Source organism: Musca domestica, unplaced genomic scaffold, assembly GCF_030504385.1.
Source record: "Musca domestica strain aabys unplaced genomic scaffold, Musca_domestica.polishedcontigs.V.1.1 11, whole genome shotgun sequence".
NCBI classification, from domain to species: Eukaryota; Metazoa; Arthropoda; class Insecta; order Diptera; family Muscidae; genus Musca; species Musca domestica.
The window spans coordinates 15,062,467-15,087,196 of NW_026712133.1; the positions used below are offsets into that span (position 1 = coordinate 15,062,467).

At 35.2% G+C, this 24,730-nt stretch overlaps 1 protein-coding gene across 1 annotated transcript in view; it reads right to left on the reverse strand.

Moving 5' to 3' along the window:
* Window positions 1–1,576: 1,576 nt before the first annotated feature.
* The window catches only part of LOC101893308 (uncharacterized), a 205,223-nt gene continuing 182,069 nt past the window's right edge, over window positions 1,577–24,730 (reverse strand). Inside the window, exons 3-6 of the mRNA XM_059131706.1 lie at window positions 19,319–19,485; window positions 14,665–14,801; window positions 6,009–6,185; window positions 1,577–2,671 (exon numbers count right to left, since the gene is read on the reverse strand). Coding sequence (XP_058987689.1) covers window positions 2,559–2,671; window positions 6,009–6,185; window positions 14,665–14,801; window positions 19,319–19,485 — 594 coding nt within the window. The 3' untranslated portion in view covers window positions 1,577–2,558. The remainder of the gene's footprint in view (window positions 2,672–6,008; window positions 6,186–14,664; window positions 14,802–19,318; window positions 19,486–24,730) is intronic.

The following is a 24,730-nucleotide window of genomic DNA, read 5'->3' on the forward strand; positions in this document are numbered from 1 at the left end:
CTTATTCCAATTTGGAGACTGTGTCTGTAAATCTAAATTTTTGGGAGGTACTTCCGATTCTGATGCCATACATCCAGTTCCAAGTGGAATTTCAAAAATGTATACAGCCTATATTACATTCAGGCGATATTGTTGCATACTTGGAAATTTTCAGGAAAATCTGTTCAGCGGTTTTCGAGTCCACAAATTACAAACAAACATTTTCCTCTTTTATAGATATAGAAGATATTCATTTCCCAATATAACATTACTGTATTGCTCGAAGATGTCACTCCTTAAAGCAGTACATGCCTAAAAAAAGGATATTTTAAACAAGTAAGCAAAAGCTATAGTTGTGCGGAACCGACCATGTGATACCTTACAACACTACAATATGTCAGAAGCCCCCTTAGGTCCAAATATATTTTGGGAGATTACGCTGTCATAGAGTATTGCCCAGATATTACTCTTAGCTTTTTGAACAGGGACATTTGCTCAATATTTACGCACTCCGTCGTGCTGTAAGTTGTTGTTGTCCGTTTTACAGTTAAATATAATTCAATGGTCATCCAAAATGCTAGACTTCTTACTTGTTCTCAACTCTCCTCTCAGGCGTGTCAATTGGCTTCAATATTGAATTTTTTTCTGTTTTTGGTCCATTTCAACCCCTAAAAATATTGCGGACATCTTTGAAAACAATAGGCCTAGCCCTTCTGAGCCTAACCTTACCCTTGTGAAAATTTTCGTGATAATCGGACGATAATTACAGACTGTATATAATAACCCCAACCTGTGTTCGAAGGTGAAAAAATATTACAAAATATACACTTCAGTATCAAGTCAAATTGAAAAAATCGCATGCGATAAAAAATATGAAAAATAAAAAAAAAAATTCACAAAACATTACAAAATCTATATTAGCATCATTATTGTAATCTTTTTAGGCGATTTTTTGGATTTTATTTTTTATGCCAAGTGGGCGAAATTTGTCAAAATCGGTCCAGCCATTCTTGAGATATAAGCATTCTAGCTAACATCCCCTCCCTTCGTATATACACATTGTATATATTTCGCTATGTATATCCGATATTTTTACTGTCGGCATCTACGTAACGGTCAGAATTGACATGGTCGTCTATTTGTGATTCCGCCGTGATTAAAAAAATTCCGGTTAAATGGAAAATTTGACTTTTATTTAATACAAATGTTATGGTCTATTTAACCCACAAAAAAGATTGCAAGACTGCTACCCAGCCCTAAGCTCTAGCCCCACGCTAACTTCCGTGTCGATTGGTCTATAATTGCGACCTGTAGAGCAACTTCAAAATCAGGAAATTTTTCAGTTTTCGGTCCAATTCAAGCCCTAAATATTAGGCTTCTACTCGGGCCCTAGCCCCACCTACATTTTAAATTTCGTGAAGATCGGACCACAATTGCGATCCTGTAGAGTGATTACAAATTAACATGGACAGACGGACATACATAGCTGGATCAACTCAGCTAGGCGAGATAGGAAGATCCATATATACTTTCCTATGTGGGAAACCAATATTTCGCCCAATTAAACTTATAATACCACCAACACATAGTGTTGTAGGGTATAAAAATCATATTTATATTGCTCTCAATTGTAAATGTGGCGGTTGCCCCTCTCAACTATAGTTGTTTTTAAATATTAAGTTTTACAAAATTTTTCAAAATAAAAATAAATAAATTCAAAATAAAAATCAAATTGCCAGATATACTTCGAATACCGATCCAGAGTCTCTTTATTTGCTTCCAGATAATTTATATTATAAGTTCTCAAATTTCAGTTTTTATTTGTTGTCCTTCTTTTTTCCTTTAATATATTAACAAAATTATTTATGCTATAATAACAAATTTGACTTCAGATTTATTTCCTACCTTTCAAATATTCTAATTAAGTGTATATTTATATAAGATGGTGTTACAATGTATACATAAAATAAATATGTATGTATATATGTAAATAACTATGTATGTATTATGTGTTTATTCTTGACTAAATTCTATGCTTAAGTCTCTATAATAATTGATGTGTTTGTTAACATTTCCAGATTTCATGTTTCCACCTTATGTTTCCGATTTTTTGTTCTTTTCTTTTTTATTTCTGGGTTTCCTTTTTCTTTCTTCTAAAATTCTAATTGGTGCATTTTTGTTCGGTTGTTTGTTCTTAAATTACTTTGGAAAATAAATATATATATATGTATATATATTTTTATTTTGATTACTTTCAGGGTGGTAATGTGTAACAATTGTAAAAGAAAACCAAATAAATATTTATGTACGTACGTACATATGTACATAGAGAAAGAGTGTTGCCTCTTAAAAAAGTTGTTTCTTTGTTCTTTTTTTTTTTTTTTTTTTTTTTGAATTTTTCAGTTAACCTTTTATGTCCTTACTATGCATTTCTTGTTGACTTGATTCCTCTTTTTTTGTTTGGTTTTTTGTTTTTGTGGGTGAAATGATGATGATGATGATGATGATGATAATGAGGATGGTCATTGTGGCTGATTGTGGTGATGCTACTGGTACTGATGATGGCTTACAATTTACTTTCAGAGATAATTTGGTCGAGAGACACAACAAAGTAAACTCATATTTTTGCAGATGTAATTGTGGCGTCCTTTATTTGCCCAAGGACCATTGGTATCCAGTGCAGTGTGGCGTTCTGTAAGAGATATCCCAAAAAAGAAACAGAAATGTATTTAAGTAGAATTACCAAAGGTTACAACTAAAATAGTGGTAATAATCATAAAATATTAGAACAAATGTAGGTATTATAAGGGGGGGGGGCTGATTCAATTACAAGTTTATTTATGTGATATCATTTCATTAAAGTTACAAAATTTGTGTACAAGCAAAACAATAAAAGGAATAAAGTAATGATGAGGACGAATTTCGTTGTCTGACTCAAAAGTTGGGGTTTGGTACCGATACAAACTTCTAATACGAAATTTAAAAAAAATTTCTATGAAACAAGTCTGAGATACTTTTTTATGGGGGGCGATACGAAGGCTAAGACACATGTGTGCCAAATCTCCACATGTCACTAATTCCATTAAAAATCTGGCAAAATTCATCCGATTAAAGGGTAGCATCAATATATAGCGGCTCATACGTGATCTTATGGTGACAATTTTCTGCATGAGGGTGTGGGTACCCGTTGCGAGCTGTAAAAAAATCTCAAACAATTCTATCTCCAAATATATGGAATGTACGAAAATCGAATAAAAAGCTGTAAGGAAAGTAAAAAAAGCCGGGCGGATAATACCCTATACCAGTGGTTCCCAAAATTTACTGGGTAACGATACTTCCCAACAACCAAGAGCCAGAATTTCATTCATAGTTTGCGATTGAAAGTATTTTTAGTGACGTATATTCCGATAAATCGGTGTGCTCTTCACTTGCTTTTGTCGACATATTATTTGGTAGTAGGTCCAGAAAAAAGTTGCATATTCATTTCGGCCCGATCAATACTTTGGGAAATACTGCCATACGAGTAGATCACACCAACTATGAAACAAACAACATTGCTGTATAGTTGTTGATTCGATAAGGATTATATTAAAAATATATTTATTGGAGCAATAGGTATACTGGACCGAATTTCACCATAAAATCGGACTTCGACTTTCACAATAAATCGGATGAAATATATATATGGCAGCTAGAGTTATATCTGAACTGATTTTCACCAAAAATTTGAAGTACTTGCTTCTAGGCTGAATTCCGCCGGAAATGCTAAGATTCAGTATATTTAGGCTTATTACCATGAGTGGGACTTACAACCCGAAATCGGATGAAACATATAAATGGCAGCTATAGCTATATCTTAACCGATTTTCACCAAATTTGATGCACTTGCTTCTAGACTGAATTCTGTCGGAAGTGCCAAAATTCAGTCCATTTGGGCTGATATTAGTCACAATAAACCTGAAACCGGATAAAGATATATATGGAAGCTATATCCAAATCTGAACCGGTCTTGATAAAATATCAGGTACTTATTTCTGAGCTGTATTTGACATCTGGTACTACAGATCATTGTTGTGGAGTATATATTACGTATGTGAGGGACCTAAAACCCCAAATCGGACGAAACCTATATTTGGGAGCTATAGCTATATCTGAATCGATTTTCACACAACTTTATGTACTTGCTTTTAGACTTAATTTGGTCGGATGTGCCAAAATTAAGGTCATTTGGATTGATAACCCGAAATCGGTTGATGATATATATGGGAGCTATATCTAAATTTCAACTGACTCTCATCAATTTCAACGTGGTTCGTCCTAGGGCCAAACAAATATTGTTTGAATATTTTTATCTCAAACGGATAATAAATGCGACCAGCATTTTGTTCACAAAAATGAATGGACAAACGGACGGACTGACACGCATAATTCGACTCAGAAAATAATTTTATGAATATCCTCAAAAGTAACGATTCCTCTAAATCCAATTATCGGCCAGAAAAGATGGTGCATATCACGAACTCAAAATACGAAGATTGAAATAATTTCGGTAAGAAGAGAATCCCGAACAACTGGAGGTTCAGTTATATATTTCTAAGCTGTATCTGCATATTACGGATATGAGGGATTTTAACACCAAATCGAATAAAACCTATATATGGGAGCTATATCTGAACCGAATTTCACCAAATTTGAAGTACTCGTTTCTAGAATTCAGTCCATTTGGGTTGATATTAGCCATTTGGTGTACAATAATCTTGAATCGAATATCTGAACCGATTTTCTCCAAGTTTGATGCTCTTGCTTCGGATGTGCCAAAATTCAGGTCATTTGGAGTAATATTGGCCATTTCGATGTAAAATTAACCAGAAATCGGTATGCGAGCTATACATAAATTTGCACCGATTCTCATTCTCAAAAATACATATACTGACTGAAGGACTGACATGCATAAATCCACTCAAAAAGTGATTCTATGAAGATCTTCAAAAGTAACTATGGGTCGATATCGCTGTCTTTCCCATGTTATAAACAAATGCACAATGACATAATAATATTACGACTATGTGGTGTAGGGTATAAAAGCGTAAGTGTTTTGGGTTGATAGGATCCATAATGGCAAAAATAGATGCCTTTAAAGTTAAAAGAACATAAAACATTTTATTGCCTTTTCTATTTATTCCCAATGCGGCGAATCAGTAGATGGCCAGATTTCATTTATCACAAACCAAGAAGAATAAATGCAAATGGTACTGAAAGTATTGATTACCTCAACATGTAAGTATGAGTGCTAAAATTGTAGATTTGAATGGAGGAGCATTTTTATACGAGGTTGGATATAACTACAGCTGCCGGAACCTTATCAAACATATCATTGAGTTTTTATATTGCCACCAAAACTCCAATCCTTGTGGCAAATGCTTCCCTGATTAAATAAGGGAATAATTATATATATTTAGAAATAATATAATTATATTAATCAATTGTCAATGTCGTAGTCTAAATAGTGCATAGGCTTGTATAAATTATTGGGATTTTAATAACTGGTTAAAGTTTAGCCGGAATTGTGTCAGCACCTTTTGTATTATGATTCTCTGACTTTACGTTATCACCTTTATTACACATTTCTCAGCTCACATAATGTTATTTAGAATCATTTTTGAGTGAAGTGCCTTTTCTTGCATCTCTAAAATATTATTATTTAATATTTTGCTATGGTGTAAAATGTCAGTACATTTTTCCATCCAGTAGCCTCAACTCAACTCTATATAATATAATGTTTAAATCTAATTTCTCAAATTGAAACGCTTCAGGAGTAACAAAAAACCATTAAAAGCAAACTAATGTTTGTGTTATCACAAACAAGCAAACCTAAAAGGAAAAAAACTCATCATCATTGTACATGAAAACCGGAATGAAAAGGATAAAACCACAAAAGCCTTTTTCTTGACGTGCCATTGAATGAATGAACGTACAACCAAACAAACAAGCGAACGGATGAATGTATTAATGCTGTTCTACATACATACCCAGATATGTTTCATGTTTTGGCATGAACTCTTGCATTTCCGATAGTAACAATGCGATATCCTGTGAATCCTTTGTAATGCTACACAGCTCTTCTTGATTGAAATCCGGTGTTATTTGTTTGCACAGTAATATTTGGCTAATGACATTGCCGAGGTTCGAGGGACCCGCGCGATTTTCTGAAAAAAAAGAAATGTTGAAGTGAATTAAGGGCGATTATGATTTTAATAAAAGACTGATTCTGAGAAAAAAATATACTATTTGTTGTGAAAAAAAAAAATGGTACATCTTATAAAAACCTTCCTAAATAACAGGGAAATCCTTATTTGGGGTCCGGGCAATACCACTTTAGTATGTTTCTTTCCAGAACCTGAAAAAATCTACTAGTTATGCAATTTTTATACTCTACATCACGTAGTGGTAAGAGTATTATATCTTTTTTTAACATGGAGAAGGAAGCGAGATAGACCCACAGTTCCATTTGAGGACCTTCATAGAATCACTTTCTGAGTCGATTTATGTAAGCTTCCATACATATTTTCAACCGATTTCGGCCAATATCCAAATGACCTGCATTTTGGCTCATCCAACCGAATTCGGTTCGTCAAATTTGTTGGAAATCGATTCAGAGTTGGATATAGTTCCCAATTTTTGCCTACTCTAAAGTCACGCAATCAACTAAGGTTCATAGTTGGGATGATCTAATTTATATAAATTCCCAATATAACGGGGGCCCTACTTAATACGCATAGTGGTGTATGGTATCATATAGTCGGCCCCTCCCGACATTAACCTTCCCGTACTTGTTTTTTATTCGCTCATCCATATGCTTCATTGAAATAACGGTTTTAGACCCTAGGCCTTTTTGGAGCAAATCTGTTCCAGGATATTCGATCTAGCGATATCCGTCCGTCTATCTGTCTGGCTGGTGCGCACGATAACTCTCCAAGGGAGTATCCGAGTTGGTACAAACTTGGTACATTGTAATATTCTTATCAAACTTAAATTGAGTTCGGAGATGTGCTATATCGGTCCACTCCTATTGGTCCTCCCACAAAAAAGGTCAACATTTTCAAAAAAAATAATAACAATAATAATAATAAAAAAAAAATAAATAAAATAAACTTCTGCATAGACAGGGAAAGGATTATTTAATTTTGCAACAACTTTTCAAAACCTAGTATTTGCATCAGTGATAGGTCAGGTGCGAAAATGGACAATATCAGTCCACTCCATTAAGTACCACCCCTACATAAGCTAAAAGTCCGATTATTTTTAAATTACACATATCACAATATTTTTATTAACCAAAGGTCTGGTGTAAATATGGAATATGCCGGTCCAATCCTTCTGACATCACAAAGGGTCAACATTTAAAATATCCGCGAAGCTCATAAAACGCGAATTTAACATTCAATTCCATTCAGACTTGGCACATCTCAATATTTCCATCAACACAAGATCTGTTATAAGGATGGTATAGATCGGCCCATTCCTTCTGATACTTCCTCCGCAAAGGGCCAAAGTTTTGAATAACAAAAACGATTAAAAAACCGAAATAAGCATACAGTTCCCTTCATATTTCACACATCCCATTATTTCTACTAATACAAGATCTTCTGTGAAGATGGTATGTATCGGTTCCTTCTTATGGCATCTCCCCCAGAAACATCCAAAATTTTGAATTGATTTGTTATGAAGATAGTAAAGATCGGACCATTTCTTCTGGTACCTCCCTCACAAAGGGTCAAAATTTTGAATAGCCAAAACGATTATAAAATCCGAAATAAGCATCCTGTTCTCTTCATATTTCACACATGCCATTATATTTACTAACACAAGATCAGCTTTGAATATGGGATATATCGACAAACTACTTCTGGTACTTTCCCCACAAAGGATGCTTAATTTTCCAAATTAAACGCTCGTAAAACGCGAAATAAGCATCCAACTTTTTTTTATATTTTACACATCTAAACATATTTACTTACACAAGATCTGTTGTGAAGGTGATATATATATCTACCAACTCCTCCTGGTACCTCAGCCACAAAGGGTCACAATTTGCAATACTTGTATCTGTCATTACTTGCATTATATAAAGTCGGTAATTCTATACTGATATGAATATGTAATTAATCGAAATTTGTGATTTTGTATTAAATTGGATATAAATGTTCGATTTCCTTTAAATTTTGCATATACCAATATTTTTCTCTATATTAGATGAAATGTAATATTTCGGTTCGTTATATCTGGTTCCACACGCATATTTCCACATTTTCCAAAAATTCGCAAAAATCTCATATAAAGTATAGGAAGTAGTAGTAGTAGTAGTCTACACATAGTAATTATCGGGCACATTGTAATATTTATAGCAGACTCAGCTTAGATATGAATTGGACAATATTGGACATCTGATTCCACCTGAAAAATTATAACTCAAAGCTGGGGGTATACATCTGTCGGCTGATACAATTAAACTGTTTGTATACCCTACACCACAATGTGGTCAGGGTATTATGTTTTTGTGCATTGGTTTGTAACAAGCAAAAGGAAACGAGATAGATCCATAGTTCCTTTTAATGATCTGTATAGAATCACATTCTGAGTCGATTTTTGCATGTCCGTCTGTTCGTCCGTCTGTCCATGTAATTTTAGATATAGCTCCCATATATAACTTCGACCTATTTGCCTTTTATTTTGCACCAAACGTGTAATATTAGTCTAAATGGGATGGAATTTAGCACTTACGACTGAATTGAGTCTAGCAGCTAGTATGTCAAATTTAGTGAAGATCGGTTTAGATATAGCTATAGCTTGTTCATCCGATTTGTTATATTTGTTCCCCACTGCCGTAATATTCACTCCGTAACAACGATATTAAGGGAAATATATCATATACAGCCCAGAAATATATTTACCAAATTTTATCGAGATCGATTCAGATTTGGATATAGCTCCCATATATCTTTTTCCGATTTCAAGTTAATTGTGCACCAAATGAGCAATACAAGATACAAATTCTTCAGCATATATAGTCCTTTGAACTTTAAATTATAATTATACTCATAGCTTGTATGATTTAATTATCCCATAAAAAGTTTGAATTGTTATGTGAAGCTCTACTAAATATACAAAGTATTGTAGAGTATCATAAAGACAGCCCCGCCCGACTTTAAGACTTTAGGGAAAATCGGTTATCTCAATATTATTTACATTCTTGCAGTTTTGGAACAGAGCTATGGTTTTCGAAGAAAGACTGGGAAAGCTCTCCTCAAATCACATAAAAATGATTGCACACCCTGTATTTTAAAAAATAATCTCATCTTTCATAACAATCGCATTTTTGTCGAATTTTATTTCAAGTTTCAATAAAAACTAATAAATCTAAAGCAAAAATATGTAACGAAACTTTTGTAATATCCGTTGCAGTATGGCCACGTAGATATTGCTCCGCATTTGTCATTTATAACACACATAGACACACACACACACACTTACATTGTGGTGTAAGTACATATGTACGTGTTTCCTAACCCCTCAAGTAGTACCCCCTTCTGCCACATATCAAGCAGATACAGATACTCTGTCATAACACAACCATTATCCTCTTAACATCCAACATCCTCTAACATCAAAATACGTTTTACAAAATTGTTCACACAATGCAAACGTTTTCATTTTCGTCGTCGTATGTTCCCCAATATTTTTTTTGTTCCTTGGGATTTGTGTTCTTTGTTAGGGGTTTCCTTTGTTTTTCTTCTGGAATTGCAATGTTGATGAAGATTTTACGTTTTAAATTATTGCCACAGGTCATAATTGTTTCAATGCATTCGTAAATTTTGCAATATGCGGTTGGTTGAAAGGATAGACAAAGGAATAGCAATGTAGAGGAGAGTTGATTTTTGGGATTTTTCTAATGAATGTTCACCAAAGTTAAAGAATTTTTGCAATTTCTTCATTGTTTACACTGTAGGCCAGGGTATTAATATTATTACAAAGGCTATTATTATTTTATAATGTGGAAACTTAAATTATGGTGAAATCAGTTGTCTTTGCTACATGTTAAATTCCGTAAAATACTGAATTGTAACCCAGCTAAAAAGGTGTTAGGACTCTTAATTGGAGAGTGACGTTATATGGTGATAACATTGAGCAATTTATGCCAGAATGTTTTCTCCTTTTTACAATTCTGAATAAAATGTCCTCCGAAAAGAGGGATAAGTAGAAACTACGCCATTATCAAACCAAACACTAAGGAAAGTAAGAATGAAAGGTTTATATAAGAAACAAGGAAGTGCCCGCTACTTCGTCAGCGAAAAATCCATCTTTAAATTTTAGGCTTGTTCCAACAGTTCGTGTTACGCCTTTTTATACTCTCAACCATATGGCTATAGAGGGTCTATAGGAGGACAGGACATTTAGAGTCGACATAGGGGTGTCCTTCCGTCTGTCTGATTAGCTGGGGCGCACGATAACTCCCAAAAGGAGTATGAGAATTGATCAAAACTTGGTACATAATAATTTTATGGTCAAGCTTAGATCGCGTGAGGAGCTGGGCAATATCGATCCAACCCTTCTGGTACCTCCCCCACAATATGACAGCATTTTCAAAGAAATTAATTTATGTATAGAAAAATAAAGGATCTTTTTTATTCAAACTTGGCAAATTCCAATTTCTGTGTCAGTTCTATGTCGGGTGCGAAAATGGACAATATTGGCCCCCTCAATCATGTACCTCCCCCACAAAGGATCAAAATTTTGGAAAATGATAACTTTCATAAAATAGGGAATAAATAACCGATTTTCTTCACATTACACATACATCACAATATTTTCATTGACATACTATCAGGTGTGAATATGCCGGACCACGTTTTCTGGTATCTCCGGAACAACTTGTCAAAATTTTTAATAACCATGAAGCTTAATAAAACGTGAAATGAACATCTACATTTCTTTCAAACTCGACACATCCCAATATTTCTATTAACACAAGATCACTCTTTCTGGTCCCTCCCACACAAAGAGGTTAACATTTTGGATAACCAATTGCTCCAAAAATCGTAATAAACATTCGATTCAAATTTCACACCCCAAATATATTTACAAACGCAAAATTTAGGTAGAATATAATAGATATCCGTCCACCCCTTCTTGTAGCTCCCCCAAAAAGGGTCACAATTTCGATATTTATAACTAGCGACATAATTCAGAGTTTTTTTTTTCAAACATTGGTAGATCTAAATATTTTTCTCAACAGGAGATATGATGTCATGTAATTCTTCGGCCCATTCCTACTTATACCTCCCCACGAAAGTTAAAAAATTTTAAAAACAACTATTCCAAAAAAAAATATTAGAGATTCTTTAAATTTTTCTAATCCTAATATTTAAAAAAAGTATAAGGAGGAGTGGAATACTTTAGTCCACTATATACATTTCTCCATAATAAAACATCCAAAGTGATTTAAATGTAGTACTATTCGTACAATTATAGAACACATTATCAAAACCACCACCAGATACAAACAGAGACCTCGATATGAAATTTTGGTATTTCAGCTCTATCTCTAAGGATTATAAAACACATTTCCAAAACACAAAAGACATTTCGAAACCACTTCCATATATCCAGGCTACACATGAACAGCGACACTGATTTAAAATTTCAGATTCCAAGGACTATCTATTCAACCCATGCCAAATTGTACTAAATTTTACTAAATAAGGTACTATTTAGTACTTTTCGTACAAAACCCCATTTCTTGACAACCCTACCACCAACAGTTTTAGATTCAGTCGTTCACCCTAAACCGAACTGTTCCAACTTTAGTACAGTTTGCACACCTTAATACTTACGTTCCAATCTTGGTTCTCATGAAAAATTCTAAGCTCTATCAGTTACAATTCAAAATTTTAGGGCTTGGTTCGCCCAATTCATTGTACCAAATTTAGTACATATAAGGGAGAGATAAAAAACCTGCAACAAAGTCACCGCCATAATTTTTACATTTTTTTTAAATTTTATCGAATGAAAGCAAAAAATGTCGGAAATAGCATCATGACTTTAATACACCCTCCAGAATATTTTCGTGATAATATTCGGCATTTATTCTGATGCCACGGTCGATTTATACGAGTGGAGAGCGGCCGATGGTAGGCGGCCCACACTATCACCATGGCCGGCGCTTAAGTTCTGGTGGCCAACCCAAGGTGCATATTTTCAGCTGATGTCTTTGGCAAGTAAACACGATCATTTTGTTTGTTTACAAACTGCTGGGCAACGAATGTTTTCTCATCGGAGAAACCAAATTCAGCAATTCACCACTTTCGGCCAAGTAAAGCAACTCTTTACCTTTTTTGAGTCTATTTTTTTTTCTGTTGCGGTGTAAGTTCTTGGACTTTTTGGAATTTCAATGGTTGAAGTTGCTGTTTTCTTCCGTCCACTTCTTTGACGTTGGGCTACGCTACCATTATCATGGTAACGGGCGATGGAACGAGACACAAAAGATTTATTCACATTTAAATGCTGCAGCGTTCTAACGATAGCCACTTGTGGGTTTCCAGCCAAATATAAAGAAATCCCATTATCACGCTTGAATTCCATCACGAATAACTTTTTTTCTGGAAAATTCTCACCAAAATGCTTTTGTCGCTTGTAAACAATATAATGAGCTGTCACTGGAATAATTTTAACAGCTGTCGGACGAGTTGCTTAGAAATGACAGCAGTCTGAAGTTGGTTTCAGTTTTTTCATCTCACCCTGTATTGCACATAAGTACGAATTTTCAACGCTTCCTCCATACCCCAATCGTACACACCCACAGTAATCCCAATGCCAAAATTTAGGATTCCAAACCTGTTGTTTCGCCTAAATACAAATTGTACCAAATTTAGTACATTTTATTACATATAAATAGAAAATTTCCAAAATTACCTACATATCCCAATCTATGCTCCGATGGTAATCTTATTTGCCAATTTTCAGGTTCACCCATATCCAAATTTTACCAAATTTAGTACCATTTGGTATAATAACGCCCTACATCATACAGTTCAATAGAAATCTTATTTCCAAATTTCAGAATTCCAACTCTACCGGTTCACCTAAAATTTAAATTGTACAAAATTTAGTACCATTTTGTACACATCAGTAGGAAATTCCCAAAGTACATACATTCCTCTGTCCCCGAAAGCAATAGTAATCTTACTTCTAAATTTTAGAATTCCAGCTCTATCGGTTCGTGCACATAAGTACAAATTTCCATATCACAATCCTACGCTCCGCCAGTAATGTTAATTTCAAATTCCAGCTCTATCTGTTCCTCCAAATTCAAATTGTAAAAAATTTAGTACTGTTTAGAACTTTTCGTATACATGAGTACACACACCCAATACTACCTCCCTACATCGACTCTACTCCACAACCTTGATTCCAACTCCAAAATGGTACCCAATGTAGTACATTTTAGTTCTTTTCGTACACTTATAGTCCGATTTTCCAAAAACCCTTTGGTACATTTATCATACAATCCATCAGTGATCCTCACTCATCTGGCTCTAATGCTTCCTCAAATACAATGGCTACTATATTTAGTACCTTTTAATGCTTTTCGTAACTTTCTAGTACAAATTTCCAAAAACCTAGCCTTATCTGGCCGCTTCAGACCAAGAGTGACCCTCACTCTCACAAAACTTCAAGATTCTATCTTCAGCCGTTTCGTCTGGGCGCGGATTCTCAGTCAGTCATTTATTTCACTACTCATTTATATAATAGACCTCAAATATAAAATAGCATGAAACATGTATATGGGAGCTATAGCAACATATGAACCGATTTTCACCTAATTAGATACATGCATGCATCTAGACACGAAGTTCGGTTGAATTTTAAATGCGTCCTATTTGTGGGAGGTATATCCTAATCTGAACCGATTATCACCAATGTTTTACCAAGCAAATGAACTCATCTCAGTTAGATAATTAGTGCGACTTGTACTTGTTCGCAAGAACACAGTGACAATCGGTAACAAATAAATTCACAAGGACATATAACCCTGAATCCCAGTGTTGTGGGGGGATTAAAAATATATATAAAAATCAAGCAAACACGTTACGACTTTTGCCCCAATATGTGAGTCGCTCAAATGACTGAGAATATGGCTAGGATTCCAAGGAAACTTTATCCGAAAACTTCAAAAAAAAATGTTTAAGGGATTTTTATATTTTAGAAAAGCCAATATTTTTGTCATCTATTTTTAGCTTTACTTTCCCAACCTGCTAAGATTTTTCTGTAATTATTTTTTTCCTTCTACAGTTCCACGGTGTCTGATATTCTTAACTAGAATGCCAAATCAATAAATAAAACTGTAGTTATAAATGAAATATTTCTTCTATTCTTGGCCATTACTCCTATAACTCTAAAAATACATTTGTCTACAACAAAAAGTAAATATTTGCAGTTCTCAATAGAAATAGCATTTCTCTCAATTTCCACAAGTTGTGGAAATATTTGTTTTCCCCCCTGTATTAATAATGGACACAGTGTGTAAGAGGGGAATGCGTTAGCAACGCAATTGAAACAAATGCTTCTTTCCATGAGGAATGTAGAGAACAATTAAGAATAATGGATAAATTGCAGATGTGAACTTACCATAATATCCTGACATATCCATTGGCACCACTTGTATCAGACGATAGCTCTTCACTAATTCGCGTAAGAACAGTTGAGCCATATAAAATAACAGCACAAGATGTGGATTGTCGGTCAGAACGCCATCGGCAGTGGCACTGCAAGAGGGAACATTAAACAAGAGCGGCAGCGGCAACAGACATACAACAATGATGACAGCCACATCAGATGCATTGCAATAACAGCAGCAACAACAACAGCAGTGGCAATAGTAGCAGCAATGAAAAACATTTAAAAAGAGAGATGGGCAATAAGAAAATGTGGTTAGTTTTGAAGTGTTTTTATTTTAATATAGACAAGAAAAATAAAACAGCAGCAGCAATAAAATGTAATATTATTAATATCTTTTTCAGAATAGTTATAAAGATGTTTTCAAGAATGCTGAAAATTTATTTAAGATATTTACAGATCTAGAGAGCAATTTATATATGCTAAGATATATTACAATACATGAGTAAGTAACTGATCGCTCTGAGCTTTGGATTTTAGTACTAAGTTTAGATTGGATTCCGATTTTCCTGAAATTTATACCAACAAGTTAAAAAGTATCAGTCGGTTTTGCCGACAGATGTAGTATATCCTCATCCAATGTTCGATTATTTAAATATACTTTGACTTCTGTTATGATTATTCAAATTATTGGTCCTCTATGGAGTAGGTTTCGATAGAAATATGATATTGTCCATTTCGTATCGGACCTAAATAAATATGATACAAATATTGCGACGTGCCAGGTATCTACTACTACCTTCACTTTATATGAGATATTTGATAATTTTTAGAAAATGCTGAAATGCAAATTTAGTAGAGTTCCCGTAACAAAAGAATTTATTCAAAGCTGGTCGTACCACCTATTAACATTTGGCTTTAGAGTTAGTTAGTTAGCAGTTATTTCCGATATCTGGTACCAAATATCATTGTTGCCGAATGCATATTACTAATTTGAGGGACTTAAACACCAAATCGGATGAAACATATGTATGGGAGCTATAGCTAAATTCGAACCGCTTTACACTAAATTTCAAGTACTGGGGATAGGATGAATTCAGTCGTAATTGTTAAAATTCAGTCCAGTTGTGCTGATATTAGCTATTTGGTGCACAAAAAACTTGATATCGATATGTATGGGAGTTACATCCTAATCTGAACCGATTTCGATACAATTTGACAGAGAAATTTTCAATCAGTATTTGATGTCCGGTATCAAATATCATTCTTCTGGAGTACACGTTACCCACGTAAGGGAACATATACAGGGTGAGATGAAAAAACTGCAACAAACTTTAGACTGCTGTCATTTCAAAGCCACTTTTCCGACAGCTGTCAAAATCATTCCAGTGACAGCTCATTATATTGTTTACAAGCGTATAAAAGCATTTTGGTGGGGATTTTCCAGAAGAAAAGTTATTCGTGATGGAATTCAAGCGTTATAGTATGATTTCTTTATATTTGGCTGGAAAATCACAAATGGCTATCGTTAGAGCACTCCAGCATTTAAATGTGAATTATTTTTTGTGTCTCGGACCATCGCTTGTTACCGTGATACTGGTAGCGTAGCCCGACGGCAAAGAAGTGGACGGAAGAAAACAGCAACATCAGCAGAAATGGTTCGAAAAGTAAAGAAGCGACTTGATCGAGACCCGCGTCGCAGTGGCCGAAAAATGGCTCGTGACATGAACATATCGCAATATTCCATTCGGCAAATATTGAAAAATGAGCTCGGAGCCATTGAAAATTGAATTGAAAGCCATTGAAATTTTAAAATGTACAAGAACTTAACTCAATAGAGCTAAATAGTCGCTTCGCTTGGCCGAATTTGGTTTTCTCCGATGAGAAAACGTCCAGTAGTTTGTAAACGAACAAAATGATCGTGTTTACTTGCCAAAGAGGTCAGCTGAAAATGTGCACCTTCGGTTGGCCACCAGAACTCAAGGGCCGGTCATGGTGATGGTGCGGGCCGCCATAACAGGCGATGGTCGCTCTCCGCTCGTATTAATGACAGTGAAGCAAGCGCTTCGTCGGGATTGGGCCAAAATACCGCAGACCAACATTCGGGCAGCGTGTGACGGTTTTATTGGCCGTTTGAAGACCATAATTCGTACCAAAGGTGACCAATTCGAACAAATCTAAACTTATTCTTAAATTTGATGCTATTTTCGACATTTTTTGCTTTCATTGCATAAATTTTAAAAAGAATGTAAAAATTATGGCGTTTGACTTTGTTGTAGTTTTTCAGTTGTGAAATTTGAAGAGAGTTGGAGGCTTATTTCGTTTTCTTTGAGCGTTTTGTTTTTTAAAATCCTGAACCCCATGTAAGGGAGGTACCAGAAGAAATAGTCCGATCTCTATTAAATTTATGAAAGATCTTGTGTTGATAGAAATATTGAGATGCATCAAGTCTGAATAGAATCGGATGTTAATTTCCCCTTTTATGAGCTTCATGGACATTTTGAATGTTGACCCTTTGTGGGTCAAGGATTGGAGCAAAATATACCATCTTCACAGCACATCTTGTGTTAGCAGAAATAATGGGATGTGTGAAATATGAAGAGAACTGAAGGAGGTACCAGAAGGAATAAACTGATATATTCTATCTTCACACCAGACCTTGGGTTAATAGAAATATTGTGATGTGTGTAATTTGAAGACAATTGGACACTTACATCATTATCATTATTCAACATTGTGACCCTTTTTTTGTGGCGGTAATTGATGGAGTGTACCGATATTGCCCATCTGCGAATTCGATCTAAGTTTTGATAATAATATTACAGTGTACCAAGTTTGTACAAAATAGGAAAGTTATCGTGCGCACCAGCCAAACGGACGAGGTGACAGACGCTAGATCGATTCCAAATGTCGTGAAAAGGGTTTGGTCCAAAGAGACTTTTTACATGCGAATGAACCAATCGATTTCCTTAAAACTATCTCAATATTTATACCCTACACCACAAGGTGGTCAGGGTATTATGTCTTTGTGCATTTGTTTGTAACAGGCAAAAGGAAACGAGATAGACCCATAGTTCCTTTTGATGATCTGCATAGAATCACTTTCTGAGTTGATTTATGCATGTCACTCCGTCTGTCCGTTCTTCCGTCCGTCCGTCCGTCGGTCTGTCCATGTATTTTTGTGAACAAAATGCAGGTCGCATTTATTATCCGATTGAGATGAAATTTTCCAAACAACATTTGTTTGGCCCAAGGACGAACCCTATTGAAATTTGAGATAATCGGTAAACATTTAGATATAGCTCCCATATATATCTTCGTCCGATTTGCCTTTTATTGTGCACCAAACGTGTAATATCAGCCCGAATAGTATGGAATTTTGCACATACAACCAAATTAGGCCTGAAAATAAGTATGCCTATAGCTCCCATATATATTGTTCATCCGATTTGTTATTTTTGTTCTCCGCAGCCGTAATATGCACTCTGTAACAACAATATTTGGGGAAATATATCAAATGCAGCTCAGAAATACCTTTGCTAAATTTTATCGAGATCGGTTCATATAAAACTTCGTCCGATTTACCATTTATTGTGCACCAAACGTCTAATATTTGTCCAAATAGGATGGAATTTGGCACATACGACCGAATTTAGTCTAGAAGGTAGTATGCCAAATTTGGTGAAGATCGGTTCAGATATAGTTATAGCTCCCATATATATTGTTCATACGATTTATTGTATTTGTTACCCACAGCCGTAATATGCACTCCGTAAAAACGATATTCAGGGAAATATATCAAATACAGTTCAGAAATATCTTTGCCAAATTTTATCGAGATCGGTTCAGATTTGGATATAGTTCCCATATATATTTTTATCCGATTTCAAATTAATTTCGCACCAAATGGGCAATACAAGTCCGAATTTAAAAGATACAAATGCTTCGGCATATTTAGTCCTTTGAATTTTAAATTATAATTATAATCATAGCGTGTATGATTGAATTCTCTCATAAAAACTTTTAATTATTAAGTGGAGCTCAACTAAATTAGCAAAGTGGTGTAGGGTATCATAAAATCGGCCCCGCCCGACTTTAGGACTTTCTTTACTGGTTTTATATATGTCGGTCTACTCCATTTGGTATCTAACCCTCAATGGGTTAATATTTTGAATAATTGTAAAGGTGGGATACCATATGGAAACTTTACGTCCAAAAAAAGCCTGAAGGCATATATATGCCGTTGTTATTGAAGGTCTGTTCTAAAATGGGATTGAAAAGCGTGTTTTGTACTGAAATTCTTGTCCTTTTGAGATGGAATTTTTATCCTCTACACTATTATGTGACTTAAATTTGTAACACCCTGAGATATTGGGATCAAGCTGAAATATTTCGAGGTGCTGCAAAATAAATTACAAGGGAAACTTAAATATAAGCAATTTGGTTGGAAAATGTGTTCAAAACACTTCAAATATCTAAAATTGTGGAAGTACCGTTTTATGGGAGTTAAAGCGTAATCAGATATAGTCCTAAGTTTAAATAAAATATACCCATATTAAAAATGCCACTTCTCTTGCACGCTTACAACGGACGGACATTAATGAATCATATTATGTATTTACACTTTTCGCAATTATATATTTTCAATATTATTATTGGCACTCACTTTTTTACTTGTGGCATTAGGATCTGTTCCGTGTGTTTGAAAGCCTCAACGCATGTTCTTCGTAGTTTTCGTATTTTTTCTCGCAGTTCTGGACAGTCTTTCGCTTGGCCCACGTGTATTAGAAGATCGCGAAATAAAGCCACGTGACTGTTTATTTCAACAATTAGCTGAAACGAAAACCAAAAGAAAAATTTAGTATTATATTGTGAATAATATATCAATATTAATGAAAACTTGTATAACAACTAGCCATTCTATTTTTAACTCCTCGAAATATTACTATGCGTACATATTTAGTGGAGTTCCCATAAAAAAGTTTTTATTGGGAATTTAAGTGAAGTTGATTTACCAACTATGAACCTTATTTGAATGCGTATAATGGCTTTAGAGTAGTCACAATTAGGGAACTATAGCTGTATCCTAATCTGATCCGATCCCAATATAATTTGGCAAAGGTATTTCTGAGCTCCATAAGTTATCTAGTACCAAATATCATTGTTGTGGAATGCATATTACTCATTTGAGGGATCGGATGATACATATATATGGGAGCTATAGCTATATCTGAACTGATTTTCTCCAAATTCGATGTACTTGCTCCTAGATTGAATTCAGTCGGACGTGTTACACTTCAGGTCATTTGGACCGATGTTGGCAATTTGGAGCACAATTAACCCGAAATCGTTTGAAGATATATATGAGAGCTATATCCAAATCTGAACAGATCTTGATAAAATTTAAACAATTCCGGTGATTAGTGTAGCTAACATCATAAAAATATGGAATATAGTCAAGGTACCGCTATTTAGGTGCTACACCAAGACCTGGACATGCATCGAGAATTTTCTATCATAGACTAAAGTAGCTAAGAGGAACTATATCCTCCATACTCCATATCGGGAGCTACCGATATATGGGGGCTATACGAAGACGTGGACCTGCACAGACAATTTTCTGTATTAAGCTGTAATATCCATTACGGTATTTTGTTTGTATATGATTTTAGCTATATTATTCACCGAATTTTTTTCAAGTTTCGCATTTGAATATTTTAATGGCTTATGAGAAAATTTGCCTATGCATGATCGTCGTCATATAGACCATAATATAATGGCTACATTCGGAATTTTTACGGATTTTATTTTGTTTGTTGCCAAATTCGTTCCAATTGGTAGAGGGTATTCAAAACCGCTTTTTTTACTCCTTTATCCTTTCTTATTACGAATTTCCACAAGCTACACATTATCTAACTCGATATTTCAAAAAAGTAGTATAATTATAGTATAAAATCGCGATTTTTAGTATTTTTAAGTGCGGATTTCCAAAAACACCACCTTATACAATTACTTGTAAATTTGAAAATTCTAGTCCCAAGAGTATGGGAGGGGTGGACTTTCGTATACTTTCTTCCACCAAGTTTGTGCTTTGTAGCATATTCTCTACCTTATTCTCCTCTCTTCACAATACATTGTCTTTCAACCTGTCCCAACCATAGCCATTCATCCACCCAGGAAATTAAGACAAACAAACACACCTTCAGCCATTTCAATATTATTGCCATCATAAAAATGTTCCAAATAGAAACACTTAATTTTATTGACCTTTTACGGCCTAGAAAATGAGACAGGCAATAGGTTAACCACCTACGAGTGAGAGCAAGAGGCCCACAGGCATTTGAACAACATTACGTTAAGACGTTAGGAAAAGCAAATACCGAGTCTTGACATTACCTTTAAGGACATGAACATGGTTATGGTTATTTTTGTGCCGGAGGTGAACATTTGAAAATCATCATCATCGTCGTAATATCTCACGTATCGCATCAATGACCTTTGACTTGTTAAGGCAACGCCGGCAAATAAAATAAAACGTGAAGACATTTCTGATGACTATAAATTTGATTTCTTTTGACTACGAGTCTTTTGTAAACCTTGTTATTTTCCTAGTGAAATTGCAAAGCGACTGGTGTGGCGTTGGAAGCAATACGCACGTTCCTAAGCTACACAAAATATGTCTCAATTTTCTATGTAGATATTTTGTAAAATTTTTGTAACACCTGAGCTGAGTTGTCGTATTTGCTAATGCGACTTTACTTCGCAATACCGTATTAACATAAAAATATTGAGTTGAAAAAAAGAGAATCAAAGGACTTTGTAGGATAATATGCAAATTTATGAACACATATGATGGCATAAAGTTGAGCGTGAATATTACACTGCGAAAAAATGTGGTTTGGAAACAGCGAAAATTATTTTGTGTTCTTTGTGGAAGTATACGTTATGATAACTACCTCTACTACCTTCAAGCTGCCTACTTCTCCATTTCATGCAGTGATGCCATCCTAGTTACATTCATTTTTTATTTGAGTAAAAAAATGGCTCATTGTGCCTCAACATCGGTTTAGACAACCAAAAGTCCGTTACTTTTGAAAGGAAATATTTTCATATTTTTCGTCTGTTGGAAAGATCAAACTTTAAGCTGCCCTTCGTTTCAACAAGAGCCGCCAGTTGGAGGAGCTTGTCGAAATTTGAAATTGCGAATATTGAAAAAAGTAAAAAAGCAGTAATTTCGGCCGGGCCAAACTTTGAGTACCCTCCACCATTTCTAACGAATTTGGAAAATTTCCAAGAAAATAAAATTTGTTAAAAATTCAGATAAAATATTGAACCTATCCAATGAAGGAAGTCGTCGTTATATTGGGGTCTATACGAAGACGTGGATCTGCATACAGGGTGAGATAAAAAAGTGCAAAAAAGTCAAAAGCCATAATTATTACTTCTTTTAATCTTATTGAATGAAAGAAAACAAGTAAAAAAACATTAAGTTCGGCCAGGCCAAACTTTTAATACCCTCCACCTTAGGGTAAAAAAAACATTAGAAGAAATGTGGCAAAAACCATTAAAATGCCGAATATCGGGATGTACCGTTATATGGGGGCTATACCAAATCATGGACCCATACATGCAATGTTTCGCCACCGGAGCTGGAAACCATTATGACCCACAAATACCAATTTTTAGACAAATCCGTGAAAAAATGTGGCAAAAAAAACTAAAATACCGAATATCGGGAGGTACCTTTATATGGGGGCTATACCTCAACGTGGACCTATACATGCAATGTTTTGCCACACGCTCAGGGACCCGTTATGACCTACAAATACCAATTTCCAGACAAATCCGTGAAAAAATGTGGCATAAATCATCAAAATACCGAATGTCGGGAGGTACCGTTATATGGGGACTATACCAGAACGTGAACCGATATATCTCATTTTCAATACCAACCATCCTAGACACAATGCAAATAGCTCTGCTAAATTTTGACGCTCTACGTCAAATAATGTGGGCTGTATCGTGATTTCAACAGACAGACGGACAGACAGACAGACGGACATCGTTAAGTCGACTTAGAATTTTATGCTGATTATGAATATATATACTTTATGGGGTCTAAGACGAATATTTAAGGATGTTACAAACGGAATGACAAAGTTAATATACCCTCCTTTTCAAGGTGGAGGGTATAAAAATGTCGGAAATAGCATCAAATTTTAGAATAAGTTTAGATTTGTTCGAATAGGTCAACTTTGGCACGAATTATGGCCTTCAAACGGTCAATGAAATCGTCACATTCTTCCCAAATGTTGCTCTGCGGTATTTTGGCTCATTCCCGGCGAAGCGCTTGCTTGAGATGATCTACACTTTGGTATTTTTTAGTGCCAACCTTGCTTTCCAAAATACTCCAGACACAGTAGTTCAACGGATTGGTATCCTGAGATTTTGGTGGCCATTGTGCGCTGGAAATGAAGCGAGGAACCCTATTAACCATTATTGGGTGGCGCGTGCTGAGTGCGATGGTGCTGAGTCCTGTTGGAATGTCCAAGGTCTGTGGCCAAAATGATTGCATGTCCAAGGCTTTAATACACCCTCCAGAATATTTTCGCGATAGTGTTCGGTATTTATTCTGATGCCAGGGTCGATCAATACGAACAGAGAGCGACCATCGCCTATTATGCCGGCCCACACCATCACCATGGCCGGCGCTTGAGTTTCTATTGCCAACCGAAACTCAAGCTGCACATTTTCAGCTGACCTCTTTGGCAAGTAAAGTCGATTATTTTGTTTGTTTACAATCTGCTGGACAACGAATGTTTTTCATCGGAGAAAACTAAATTCGTCAGTTCACCACTTTCGCACAAACGAAGCAACTCTTTAGCTCTTTTGAGTCTATTTTCTTTCTCTTGCGGTGTAAGTTTTTGCACTTTTTGGAATTTCATTGGCTTTAACCCGAGTACATTTTTCAATATTTGCCGTATGGAATATTGCGATATGTTAAGCTCACGAGCTATTTTTCGGCCACTGCGAGGCGGGTTTCGATCAAGTCGCTTCTTTACTTTTCGAACCATTTCTGCCGATGTTTTTTCCGTCCAGTTCCTTGACGTCGGGCTATGCTACCAGTATCACGGCAACGAGCGATGTTACGAGACACAGAGGATGTATTCACATTTAAATGCTTGTAGTTTTCCAACCAAATGTAAAGAAATCATACAATCGAATTGAATTCCATCACGAATAACTTTTTTTCTGGAAAATTCTCACCAAAATGCTTTTGTACGCTTGTAAACAATGTTGGACGAGTGGCTAGAAATGACAGCAGTCTGAAGTTGGTTGTAGTTTGATCATCTCACACTGTATACCCTCTATAGCCATATGTCCTGGGAAATAATTATCCCTCATTGCATGGGGATATACAAAAATGAATTTCTGAGTAAAATCAAATCAAACTAGTAAGGAAAGGTCCAAAGCCGGAAGGGGCCGACTATCACTATGCATACCACACCACTATGCATATTTAGTAGAGCTCCCGTAACAAAGGAATTTATTTGAAGTACACCATACCACCTATCAAAATTTGTCTATAAATTTGACGGAGATATTTTAATCTTTTGTACCAAATAGCATAGCTATAGAGTACATTATATCACATCGAGAAGGATTGTATTAAAAATATATATATATATCGGAGCCGAGTTCCACAAAATGGATTCACACCATTTTGGCTAATATTAGCCATTATTTGAACAATAAACCTGAAATCCAACTAAGGATATATGTGGGATCTGTATCCAGATCTAAGTCATTCTCGATAAAATTTGCCAAACGTATTTCCGAGCTCTATAAGATATCTGGTACCAAATATCATTGTTGTCGAATGCATATTACGAATGTGATGGACTTAAACACCAAATCGGATGAAACATGTATATGTGAAGCTATAGCTATATCTAAACCGATTTTCTCCGAAGTCGATGTACTTGCTTCTAGACTGAATTCGGTCGAAATTAGAAAAAATTAAGAACATTTTAAAAACAAATACACAAAGACTTAATACTCTTACCTCGATGTGGTG